At 42.1% G+C, this 13,510-nt stretch overlaps 1 protein-coding gene across 4 annotated transcripts in view; it reads right to left on the bottom strand.

Moving 5' to 3' along the window:
- Positions 1-9,321: 9,321 nt before the first annotated feature.
- hipk3a (homeodomain interacting protein kinase 3a) overlaps positions 9,322-13,510 on the bottom strand; it is a 245,114-nt gene continuing 240,925 nt past the window's right edge. For all 4 annotated transcript variants that reach the window (XM_080190014.1, XM_080190016.1, XM_080190015.1 and 1 more), the window contains one exon: positions 9,322-10,540. In XM_080190014.1, the coding sequence (XP_080046140.1) occupies positions 10,064-10,540 (477 nt within the window). In that variant the 3' untranslated portion in view covers positions 9,322-10,063. The remainder of the gene's footprint in view (positions 10,541-13,510) is intronic.

Here is a 13,510-nt window from a genome sequence, read left to right as displayed (position 1 = left end):
CACTTAACGAATACCTGGGATTGGGGATTATCTAATGAGGGAATATTGGATAGGTTGGGCCTATATATATTGGACTTCAGAAGAAAGAGAGATGATCTTATTGAAGTTAATGGGACTTGACAGGTTGGATGTCGAAAGGATGGAATTTCTTCTGGGGTGGACTAGATCTAGGAGATACAGTTTAAAAGTGAGAGATCGTCCACTTACGATGGAAGTGACATGAATTTCTTTCTTGCAAGGTTTTGGAACTCATTTCCCCAGAGAGCAGTGGAGGCAGAATCATTGAATATTTTTTAAGGCAATAGTAGATAGATTCTTGACAAAGAAGGGAATCAAAGGCTATCAGGGTAGATGGTATGTGGAGTTGAGGTAACAAACAGTTCAGCCATAATCTTAGTGAATGGGAGTGCAGGCTTGAGGGGCCGAATGGCGAACTTCTAATTCATTTTGATACATTTATTTTTCCTTTATTCCTCCATGAGATATAGGGACCACTAGCAAGGCCAGCATTTGTTTCCCATCTCTAATTGCCATTGAACTGAGTGGCATTCTAGGCCATTTCAAAGAACAGTTAAGAGTCACCACGTTGCTTGGGTATGGACGTAAATATGTATGTTTGAGCAAAACAGGTAAAACAAAATAGCCTGGAATGACTGCTGATGATGTGCCATTGTATGAACAAAGGACAATTCAACCCCTCTCTACTATTTTAACATAGATGGTGGGCTCATTTAGCTTAAATGCATTAACAGCTTGTTTAAAGATTGAGAAGAGCTGAAATTTCCAGGTAAAAAGCCATTACATATATAGTCGGAAGTACCTTCGGCTCAAGCGGGGCCTAAACTTTGGAATGCCCTCCCTAACCCTCTCTGCCTTGTAATCCCCTTTTTCACAATGCTTTTTAAAACCTATCTCTGAGGTCAAGCTTTTGGTCATCTCTCCTAATGTCTCCGTAGGTGCCTGTGTCAAATTCCATCTAATAGATGACTTCAGCTAGGCTAGAGTACGAAGTGCCTGATGAGTCCTTTGTCAAAAGAGATACCTGATGAGTCCTAATTGATGGTTAAATCAGGGAGCCTCATGCTCCCTATTTAAAGCAGGTGTGTCAGACTCCCAGCCTGCTTTCAGCAGGGAGCAACTGGACAGCTGTCTGTGTACAGATGTATGGTGTAACTAAAGTAACTTGCTGACAGGACTTTTGCCTCCGTGGAGTTATTACACTGTACTTCAGTGAAACACCATGAAATGTTTTGCTGTGTTAAAAGTGCTATATAAATGCAAGTTGTTGTTTGTTTTTGGGTGCAGATTCTTAGAGATTCAGTGGGATAGCCCTTGGACACTTAGTTACTCATCTCATCTGTGCTACAGTGCAGGGAGGAGCCCAAATACTTTCTCCACATAGAGAGAGAAAAGGGAATAGTTGTGATGAGGAGCTGGAATTCTGAGGGGGTGGGAAGAATCTACTTTCAAAAAGGTCAAGTGGCAATTATCGATTGTTGGCAAAACCCATCTGGGGTTCACTAATGTCCTTTAGGGAAAGAAACTGCTGTCCTTACCCAATCTGGCTACATGTGACTCCAGAGGCACAGCAATGTGGTTGACTCGCAACTGCCCTCTAAGGGCAACTAGTGATGGGCAATAAATGCTGACCAGCCAGTGATGCCCATGTCCCCCGAATTAATTTTAAAAAATCACTACCACTCCCCACCAGGAGACTGTTTGAGAAAATTGGCTGAGAGATGGAAAGAGATACTGTGCAATCTAAAACAGTTGAAGATTTCCCCCCTCAAAGATCAAGTTTACAATCATGTTCTGCCTATTCAACACCTACTGCACCAAACGGCGATGTGTTTCTGTAGCTCATTGCTCTGGGGAATGAAGTTCTGTCTGGCATCCATTCTGATCCTATTTGCACACCATTTATCTCATTTGAAAGTCTCGGTTAATGTGGGCCCACTGATTGGCACTATCCTGGCACTGCGTATAGAATCACCTCACCCCCAGGACACCACTGCAGGAGTTCATCAGGGCAATGTCCTAGGCTCAACCATCTTCAGCTTCTTCATCACTGACCTTCGCTCCATCATAAGGACAGAAGTTGGGACGTTCGCTTGATGATTGTACAACGTTCAGTATTCATGACTCCTCAGCAGCAACTAGACTTTGAACCAATTCACTGGCCGGGCTGTTGCAGCCCTAACACGGGTGGGCACGACAGGAAAATTTAAGGAGTTATTAATTTTTCATGGCTCTCCAAATTTTCCTGTCGTGCCCACAACAATCTTAGCCAGTCTGGGGGCCAGGAAACCCTACACACTGCCTGTTAAGCAGAATATTTAGAGGGATTTGTGTCATACACAAATCACAGGAAGTTAACATGGAGGTACAGCATACATCTTGGAAAGTAAATGGTATAGTAGCTTTCACTGGGAGAGTTTGAAACACAAGATTAAGGAAGTCTTGCTGGAATTATATTGGACTTTGGTGAGACCACACTGGCTGTACTGACATGATGTAGAGTTGCAGGTGTTGGACTAGGGTAAACACAGTCAGAAGTCTCACAATACCAGGTTAAAGTCCAACCAGTTTATTTGATAGTAAACCCACAAGCTTTCAGGGTTTTCCCCTTCGTCAGGTGAGTGAGCTGGTCGGACTTTAATCTGGTATTGTGAGACTTTGCTCTGTACCTACACCACATGGACTACAGCAGTTCAAGAAAGCAGCTCACCATCATCTTCTCAAGGGAAATCAGGGATGGGCAATAAATGGTGGCTTAGCCTGTGACACCAACATCCCATGAATGAAAACGCTAGAGCACTGTGTACTGAAGGAAGGATATGTTTGCCATGGAGGGGTGCAATGATGGTTCTTGAATTTGATTCCTGTGATGAGGATTGACTAGAATGGACATATATTCTCTGCAGTTTAAACGATGGAGAGGAGATTTGATTAAAATATATAAAGTTCTTATGGGGTTTGACATGGTAGATGCCAAGAGACTGTTTCTCCTGGCCGGGGAGTCTGGAACTGGTCTCAGGATCAGTCACTTAAGACTGAGATAAGGAGTTGTTTCTTCATTGAGAGCATTGTAAAAACTTTGAACATAAGAACATAAGAAATAGGAGCAGCAGTAGGCCATCTAGCCCTTCGAGCCTGCCCCACAATTCAATAAGATCATGGCTGATCTGAAGTGGATCAGTTTCACTTTCTCGCCTGCTTCTCATAACCCTTAATTCCCTTGTCTATCAGAAATCTATCTACCTGTGACAAACATATTCAATGAGGTAGCCTCCACCACTTCAATGGGCAGAGAATTCCAGAGATTCACCACCCTTTGAGTGAAGAAGTTCCTCCTCAACTCTGTTCTAAACTGCACCACCCCTCCTTATTTTGAGGCTGTGCCCTTTAGTTCTGGTTTCCTTTCTAAGCAGAAATAATCTCTCTACCTCTGCCCTATCTAATCACTTCATTATCTTGTAAGTCTCTATAAGATCCCCCCTTAGCCTTCTAAACTCCAATGAGTACAGGCCCAGTCTATTTAATCTCTCCTCATAAACTAACCCCCTCATCTCCGGTATTTGGAATTCTTTATCCCTCAGGGCTGTGACTGCTTAGTCACGGTGTATATTCCAAGAATGATCTGGAACTTGGCAACTTCTTGTCCAGTACACTCTCCAATTCTATCTTCTACTCTCGTTCTATGCTTTTAAAACTCTATTCTCTTTTTAAAATTCTATTTGTAAATAAATAATTACTTTTTTTATTGAGACATGAGCATTGCTGGCTGGCCAGCATTTATTGCCCATCCCCAATTTCCCAAGGGCAGTTGAGTCAACCACAATGATGTGGCTCTGGTGTCACATGTAGGCCAGACCAGGTAAGGATGGCAGATTTCCTTCCCTAAAGGACATCAATGAACCAGACGGACTTTTCTGACAATTGACAATGGTTTCATGGTCATCAGTAGGTTCTTAATTTCGGGTATTTTTTAGTGAATTCAAATTCCACCATCTGCCATGGTGGGATTCGAACACAGGTCCTCAGAGCATTAGCTGAGTTTCTAGATTAATAACCTAGTAATAATACCACCGGGTCATCACCTCCCCTTAAACTCTGTAACAATGCTTTAATTCAATCTCTTAGAGTTGGCAATCCTTAGGACCCAGAAGACCCCTGACCTGGAGCTAACCCAGAGCACCCACCAACAGACTTTTGAATGGACCTACCTCGTATTAAGTTGACCTTTCCCTATGCCCTAGCTATATCTGTAACACCACATTCTGCATCTTCTCTTTTCCTTCTCTATGTACAGTATGCTTTGTCCATATTGCATGCAAAAAACAATGGTCAGAATTCCCCGGCTGTGCTGGTCCAACAGCCAGAAAATCCCACCCGGTTGTCAATGGGGTTTTCACATTGTCTGCAACCCACCCGTTAAAATTCCAATGGCGGGCAGGATGGGAAAATTCCAGCCAATACATTTCGCTGTATGTTATTACGTGACGATAATAATAATAAATCAAATCAAAACTTGCCTGGTTCAGGAAATAAATTTATGAGATCTTAGGGAATGGCTGGAAAGCTCAGTAGCCATAACCTACACCTGCAGTGTTCCTATTTTATTTGTTAGCTTAAGGCACGATAGATTCGAGGTGGTGAATGGCTCATTCCTCTTCCTGATATTCTGACATACAATCTTCTACCTTCAATCTGCACTTTGAAAATGTGAAAAAGGAAAATCTGCAAATAAATAGGTCAGTCAGCAATGTAAAAGGAACCGGTCAGGACTTATGCATACCCTTCAGCTGAAATTACTATTAATTAATTCCAATTATTTTGTACAAAACAGACATGCTTGTGCTTTGTTATTTAACAGGTCCAATGTGACCAATGTGGATATTTCAAATCTGAGCAAAAAAAATTAGAACAAATTAACATTAGTCTGAACATTAATGCAATGCAACATGCTATTTTTTAACAATAGTGAATGCATTTCAAAGCACGGGAAACTCTTTGGGATGTCAAAGGTGCAGCATGAGTGCAATGCAAGTTTTGTTCTTTTATCCTCACAGGCAGGCGCAGGATCACAATTACATACCTCAGTGCAGCAAATGAAACACCTTTGACACAAGCCAGATCTGATCTGTGATACAAGCCTGAAAGGGAACCTGAAACATAATAAACAGACATAGCATCGTTCAGAAAGTAAGTTGCCGAAAGCCCCTGACCTTGCCCACAGCTGCAACTCTCCAGCGCCACTGCAGTGAATGGAGTATTGGCTGAGAGCCAAATTCTCCATTCTCATTGGCAGCGGGGCAGATACTGGAAAATCTCGTCCAGTGTCTTTATAACACTTGGCCCCCATGATCTCCTCGACAGGCTTTAGATCACCTGAGGGGTGCGAGAGGAATGTTTCATAGGACATTTTTCCTTAATTGCGCTAGCATTTTTCTGTTTTTTTAATTGCTCCTAGGAGATACATGGCTCTGGGGTGAGGAGGAACGGAATGGGGTGCAGTGAAAAGAAAAGTTTAGTCACAATGCATGCACATAAATACATATTTTTATGTGTGCACATATGTTTTTTATATAAAATATGTATATATGTTTTTGTATGAAATGCATTATATTGGACTAGACAGCGTAGATGCAGGGAGGATACTCCCAATGGTGGGGGAGTCCAAAACCAGGGGTCACAGTCTGAGGATTCAGGTTAGGCCATTTGAGATGGAGGTGAGGAGAGATTTCTCCAAAGAGTGGTGAGCCTGTGGAATTCATTACCACTGGAAGTAGTTGATGCCAAATCATTGAATGCATTCAAGAGGCAGCTGGATATATCACTTGGTGCGAATGGAATCAAAGGTTATGGCGAGAGAGCAGGATTAGGCTATTGAGTTGAATGATCAGATCGTAATGAATGGAACAGGTTTGAAGGGCCAAATGGCCTCCTTTTGCTCCTATCTTTTATATTTCTATATATATATTAGAAACCTTGAGGGACTTCACAGTGTAGATGCTGGGGAGATGCTTCCTCTGGTTGGCGGATCAAGATGACAGTCACTGGGCAGGGTTTTACGGCCTTACTCATCCTGAAACCTTAAAATCCCACCCAAGGTCAACGAACCTTTCCATGGTCCGCTCCTTGCCTGCTCTGATTCCCGTGGTGGACGGGATTGTAACATTTTGGCCACAGCGTCATAATGGGTCTGTCACATTGGACTTAGATAAATAGCAATTTCTTCACTCTAAGTGCTGTGAACCTTTGGAATCCCGGACCACAGAATGCTGTGATAGCTCAACTATCGAACATATTCAACACAGCGATCAAAGGGTTTTTGGGTATTAAGGGAAAAAAATTAATTTTGGGGTAACGCAAAAAGGCAGAACTGAAGTAAAGATCATCAGTCATCATACTAAATGGAGGAACAGGCTCAAGGGCCCAAATGGTCTACTCCAGTTTTTTTCTTATGAAGCTATCATGGCGCAAAACAGTATTGATGGATGAACTGCTCATCGTTTGCACAAAGTAACCACCACACTCATTTGCTGCAGCAATATATATTTTAATTCAAAGTGAATCTCGACAATAATACACCATAAACTCTTATTTTTGACACTCACCAAAATAGTCACCTGGAAAACCCGCTTTATGTGACAAGGTACGAAGGCTTGGTCACATTTAAATCACTGAGAACTAGCGAGAAATACTATCGCAAACTGTAAGAGACATACATCCATAAAAATTTTCCCAGTCCTCATATTGTAAATATTGCACAGTGCAATTGCTACATGGCAAACTAGTGTAGCATTAAAATCAAAAGCAAAAAGCCACGAAAAATTCTACAATTTTTTTAACAGTAACAGTTCCAACTTAATAATCAAGTCTACGTTGTTGTGTAATCTAAACAACAGATTTCTATAACTTGCAGTGTTGATTTAACTTTCACTGAAGGTCTGTCTAGTTAAGGTGAGAGGGAAGCAGATATACAGGAGAGGACGGGGATAGGCAATGAAAAGATTGATACCTCTCAGTCGCCCGTTCCCTAAAGTATCCAACAAATTCAGAGCCCCCAGCGCCCCCATAAAATGACTTGGTACAAAGTGATTAAAACCAAAATCCTTGAGACATATTTTTATTTTCAAAATGACAATAGCACTTTCAATCACACAAGGACCCTGAATTTGATTTGTAAGCATGACTAAAACGGAATTAAAATCTTAGATGCACGTAAAATAAAATTCCAAATTTAAAATAAAGTGGGTGTTATACTATTCCCTCCCCCCCACCGCCCCTCCCCCACGCCTGCATTTCACAGTGTCTTATTTAAGAATGACTTTAAGGCATCAACCAGTGGATAGAATGCAAGAAAAAACTGAATGCTACACTTTAATGGAGTACTCAGCAGTCATGATTTTAACATTCCACAGTGCTACGGCCTATCTAGCTTGCTCTAGCTGTTTCCCTTCAAGTTATCAGTCCCTGTATTTAGAATCCTTTTGTTTTTTTTTATAAACATATGGTGTCTGTTGATAAAAATAGAACTATGCTAGAAAGCACCAAATTTCTCAAGAGGTACTATATACTTTATAAATCTGATTTAACTGTACAACTGTTGTGGTTTAAAAGCCTTTTGCACTTAGGCACATTGTCCTCCTTGGCTATGACTAAAGGCTAATATTGAATAAAACACTGCTTCATTTATTACAATGATGTGCCAGCCCCCTCTCCAAAACCGGTTCTACCCAAAGTTAGCTTATTGAAGTCAAACTGGTGCTGTTTGTTAGTGGTGTGTAAGGATCTTTAATGTTTCCTTGAATGTTGGAAAGTGTAAATAAAGTATACAGAAATCAGGTTCTGCACACTGACTGTTGGTTCCAGTGAATGATTAAAATGGAGCAGTGAACTGCGTTAGCAAAAGAAAAACCAAAGTTAAGTCAATCCTGCAAGCTACAGCGATTCAGATTCTCTAACACAATGCCAATAAGAAAACATAAAATTAAGTTACATCAATACATCCATTTATATGCAGTGATGAGCTCGAAGTTACTTAAGGTAAAATACTGATGCAAAAAACACACACCCAAAATAAAAACAAAAGCAATTAAAAGTTTCATCATTTACAATACAGTAGTTACAAAGACACTCCAAACAGTAACGCCAAAATTAATCAAAACCCACTTCTAGTTAATGTAATCAGACTTACAGAAATGAGAAGGCTAAGTAAGAACAGTTAATAATCACCTATTTCACAGCTAATTGAAGTGGCAATCATTATATAGCAGCTTATCTATGATACATTCAAGATAAATGTTACAATTTATTATTACTTGCCTGGAGAACTAAAACATAGCCTCAACCTTTTTTACTGAAATCGTGAAAAAAGTTTTATTTTTTTAAATTCACCTTTCTTTGCTACTCTGCATTTTTTTTGTGTTTTTTTTCTTGAGGTCTATGCAAAGTTGCTAACCTTGCTAAGGAAATGGGATGACAGGAAAAGTCTTTGGTGCTGCGTAAAGCAACTTCATTTTCAAAAAAAACAAAAAGTTTTTGTTTTCTTTTTTTTGTGTGTGTGACGCACATACCAGAAAGAAAATGCACAGAGCGCGTTAATTCATTTTATCTCCCTGACGGAATGTATAAAACAAGCGAGTAGACGGTGAACAAGCTAAAGATAAAACAAAAACAGAAAAAAAGAAAAACCCAAAATGATAAAGAGGGTAAAATTTGTCACATGCATAAATGAAAAAAAATTGCACACAAAAAACTTGCACTTGGTTAAGCCTTAGGACTAAATATTATATTACTACGTATATCAAATACTGCATGGTCTGCTCAAGCTAAGGTAAAACCATATCGTGAGTCATTGGATATTATGGATTGCAATTTTCTTCTCAATTTTCTAATCAAAAGCCATGCCACCACATATCTAATCATTTCACTAAATTCCATAAACAGCAAACTTCTTTTTAAAAAGAGACACACACGCGCACACTTCTATTTCGATTGTATTGCAGATTATTATTCATTTTTTCTCCGACAGTATAAACACTGCTCATTATAGACGAGTTTAAAGTAGAAACCAGTGATCAAAAAATTTATCTCAGTCAATTCCTTAAACACTTGCTCTATACCTACGGTACTTCTAAATCATTCTGAAAGGAGGAAAGCAGACTCGGCTCACAACCGGCAAGGTACAAAACAAAACGGCTTCTATCCTTCGGAGGATACTTTTAAGCATACCACACAGCAAACCCAAAAAACTAAAGCGCTATCATTCCCCCTCCCCACCATTAACTCCCCCTTCCCCCACCCCAGCCCCACTCCTTCCCCATTCGTTTATTGTTTTTCAATCACTGGATTAGATAAGAATTCAAGTGCTACAGTCCATAACATAGTAGTAACATTAACAACCTCAAAATATTTAAGGCACTATGTGTGTGAAAACCATTGTTACTGATGACACCGAAGAGTAAAAAACCTAATTTTAGGCATTTCTCGCCCATGCAAAACACATGCAGGTGTGGAGAGCCACAGCCCTCCCCAACCCTTTTAGGTTAATGACTCAACACTGAAAAAACACCAAAGACACAGGGGAAACCACAAGTATATTTGCTTGTACACCATACGGCAGACATAATATGCACCTGTTGCCCTCACAGGGTTAATAGCATGGCTTCACAAGTGTGTGTATGTGTTACATGTGTCTTGCAGTGGATACAACAAGGCAATACAAAAAGTGGAGAGAGTGTTCTCTCTCTCTCTCTCGCCCTGTGCTCCCTGCAGCTTCCAATCACTACACAGATCCTTGGACCTAACACAACGGTTCTAAGAGCTGTATCGTCGAAATGTGCAAAGACACATTAAAACAGGGTTTGATTTAAAGCTCAGCTTCTTTGCTTATGCACCTTTTATGTACCATGATTAACAAAAATGCAATGAAGAAATGAATTTCTTGTGCCACGGCTTGGAATTATTCTTTAATCGGTAACGTGTTCCTTCAATTCCAGATGCTTTACACATGACTGAGCCTGAGGCCAGTTTTTTTTGTTTTGTTCTGTAATCTTCAAATATAAGGATACTGGCTGAGCTTTGTTGGACTTAGTGGGAATCCAGTGTAGACGGGAGATGCTGCAATGTAGGAGTGAGGATGAAATATTGGCTTGTACTGGTTCTGATGAATGGTCGGAGAAGGCAGCAGACGGGGGTTGAGACCAATGGGGATTTGGTGAAGCAGGCCATTGTGGTGAGAAATACTATAGGCCGCGGGTTGCATGACAGGCCTTGAAGTGCATGGGGAGGCCAATAGATGGGCCATTGGGGCGGTATTGCCCAGGGGTCCCGATGGTGGGTAGGATAAGATGGCGGGCTGGCCCCCAAGATGTGTGTTTCCGGTCAGATGTCCATGAGCTGTAGTGTGGTTGGGGCTCCCATGAGCAAGGGAGAAAGGGTGGCTGGCGATTGTGGGTGTGATGAAGGCCTGCTTTCTCCAGTGTCCATAATTGCCGTTCCATTCCTGAGGCATCGATCCGTAGTGCTGAACCTACAGAAATAGATCATCACAATCAGTAGTCACCCAAATGACTCAGTGTAAGACACTGAGAATAAATCAGCAGTCTACAGGCCACATGAGTAATTGATCAATTTATTTAGTGACAGCTGTAATTTGCATAGGCAGAGCGATCAATTAACAATGTATAAAATGAATTTTAGATAAATAAGCTCTCAATAAAAACATTCATGAAAGGAACTGAGCATAAATAAGTCATGAGGACTTATCTGTGGAATGTTCTTTTAAAGAATGTGAATGGGATGTATAACGGGAATGGCTCTCCCAAGCTCGAGTATACAGGCATTGGTAAGGTCACATCTAGGGTACTGTGTGTAGTTTGGGGCCCTTACCTAAGGAAGGATATACTTGCACTATGGGGAGTGCAATAAAGGTTCACTGGTTTCTGGGATGAAGAGATTGTCTTATGAGGAGAGACATGATAAGCTAGGCTTAAATACTCGCGTTTGGAGGAATGGGAGGTGATCTAATTAAAACATATAACATTCATATGGGGTCTGACAGATTGATGCTTAGAAAATGGGGAAGCTAAAACATAGGGTCAGAGATTAAGGGGGTAGGTCATTTTGGACTAAAAGGAGGAGATATCTCTTTGCGTTTTTTTCACCTTTAAAAGTTTACTCACCTCGGGGGTCCAGCCTCATTGTTCCGTGGGAGCATTGAAGAGAGGCTGCGATTTGAGAGTGGAGAGCTGTGGGTGAGTAAAAGTGACTTTTTCTTTTAGAAACTAACTTTATTTTTTAGTGGGTTTTTTTTTTGATTGTTTTTTTTTAAGTTTGACCCCGGTTTGACCCCGGAAGTAATTGCGAGGGCACTCGGGTCGCGTTTTTTTTTTCACCTTTAAAAGTTTACTCACCTCGGGGGTCCAGCCTCATTGTTCCGTGGGAGCATTGAAGAGAGGCTGCGATTTGAGAGTGGAGAGCTGTGGGTGAGTAAAAGTGACTTTTTCTTTTAGAAACTAACTTTATTTTTTAGTGGGTTTTTTTTTGATTGTTTTTTTTTAAGTTTGACCCCGGTTTGACCCCGGAAGTAATTGCGAGGGCACTCGGGTCGCGTTTTTTTTTTCACCTTTAAAAGTTTACTCACCTCGGGGGTCCAGCCTCATTGTTCCGTGGGAGCATTGAAGAGAGGCTGCGATTTGAGAGTGGAGAGCTGTGGGTGAGTAAAAGTGACTTTTTCTTTTAGAAACTAACTTTATTTTTTAGTGGGTTTTTTTTTGATTGTTTTTTTTTAAGTTTGACCCCGGTTTGACCCCGGAAGTAATTGCGAGGGCACTCGGGTCGCGTTTTTTTTTTCACCTTTAAAAGTTTACTCACCTCGGGGGTCCAGCCTCATTGTTCCGTGGGAGCATTGAAGAGAGGCTGCGATTTGAGAGTGGAGAGCTGTGGGTGAGTAAAAGTGACTTTTTCTTTTAGAAACTAACTTTATTTTTTAGTGGGTTTTTTTTTGATTGTTTTTTTTTAAGTTTGACCCCGGTTTGACCCCGGAAGTAATTGCGAGGGCACTCGGGTCGCGTTTTTTTTTCCGACTATAAATTAGACCGGAGGGGTTTCCCGATACTCTACACGGGTAGAGTATCCCAGCCCTCCCCCCTCCCCTAACCTAAAAAAAAAGAGAGAGAGAGGGGCTCTGTCTGAGAGCTGGTAAGACTGCTTTTGTATTTGTGTGTGCTGTAAGTGCTTTGGCTCACAGGGCCAAAGAGATAAGGTAAGTTGTAAGTTTTTTTTTCCTTTTTTCCTTTGGGTTGCTATAAGGGGTAAATATGAGTGTGAGACCTGTATGTTGTTGCCAATGCAACATGTGGGAGGTCTTGGAGGCTCCTGGCCTGCCAGACATCCACACCTGTGCTCGGTGTGTGGAGTTGCAGGCCCTACGAAACCAGGTTAAGGAGCTGCAAATGCAGCTCGAGGACCTTCGGCTAGTTAGGGAGAGTGAGGACGTTATAGAAAGGAGCTACCAGCAGGTAGTCACACCAGGGCAACGGGATGAGGGCACTTGGGTTACCATTAGGAAGGGGAAAACACGGGAGATGGGGAGCACTCCGGTGGATGTCCCCCTTCAAAATAAGTACTCCGGCCTGAGTACTACTGGGGGGGACAGCTCATCTGAGGGAGGAAGCGATGGCCAGCTCTCTGGAGCTGAGCCAGTGAGCCAAAAAATCAAAAAGGGAAGCAGAAAGGTAGTATTAATAGGGGACTCCACAGTGAGGGGCGCAGACAGGCGTTTTTGTGGACGTAGAAGGGAGTCGCGGATGGTGGTTTGTCTCCCTGGGGCTGGGATCCAGGATGTCTCTGGGCGGGTCCCAGACATCCTGAAAGGGGAGGGTGAGGAACCGGAGGTAGTAGTACATATAGGTACTACTGATGTAGGTAAGAAGAGGGAGGCACTTGTGAAAAAGGACTATAGGGAACTGGGTAGGCAGCTGAGGAAGAGAAAAGCGAAGGTAGTAATCTCAGGATTGCTGCCTGTGCCAAGGGAGAATGAGGGAAGAAATGAAATGAGGTGGAGGGTGAATGCGTGGCTGAGGGACTGGTGTAGAGGGCAGGGATTTCGGTTCCTAGATCACTGGGACCTCTTTAGGGGTAGGTGGGACCTCTATAGTAGGGACGGGTGGCACTTAAATACCAGGGGGACTAGTATCTTGGCGGGAAGACTGGCTAAGGCTACCGGGGGGACTTTAAACTAGAAAGGATGGGGGGAGGGAACTGTGTTGGGGAAACTGGGACGGAGGAGGTTCGCTCCCAGGTAGGGGAGGACCGCAGGCAGTATGCGTGGGAGGTTAGACAGGTGGTGGAGATGGGAAATGCCCAGACTGAGGGGCTGAAGTGTATATATTTTAATGCAAGGAGTATAGTGAATAAGGTAGATGAGCTTAGGGCGTGGATAGCTGTTTGGGATTGTGATGTGGTGGCCATTACGGAGACTTGGATGTCTCAGGGACAG

The sequence above is a fragment of the Carcharhinus amblyrhynchos genome, chromosome 6 (assembly GCF_965287045.1).
Source record: "Carcharhinus amblyrhynchos chromosome 6, sCarAmb.v2.hapA, whole genome shotgun sequence".
Lineage (NCBI taxonomy): Eukaryota > Metazoa > Chordata > Chondrichthyes > Carcharhiniformes > Carcharhinidae > Carcharhinus > Carcharhinus amblyrhynchos.
This window is presented reverse-complemented; position numbering and strand designations above follow the sequence as displayed.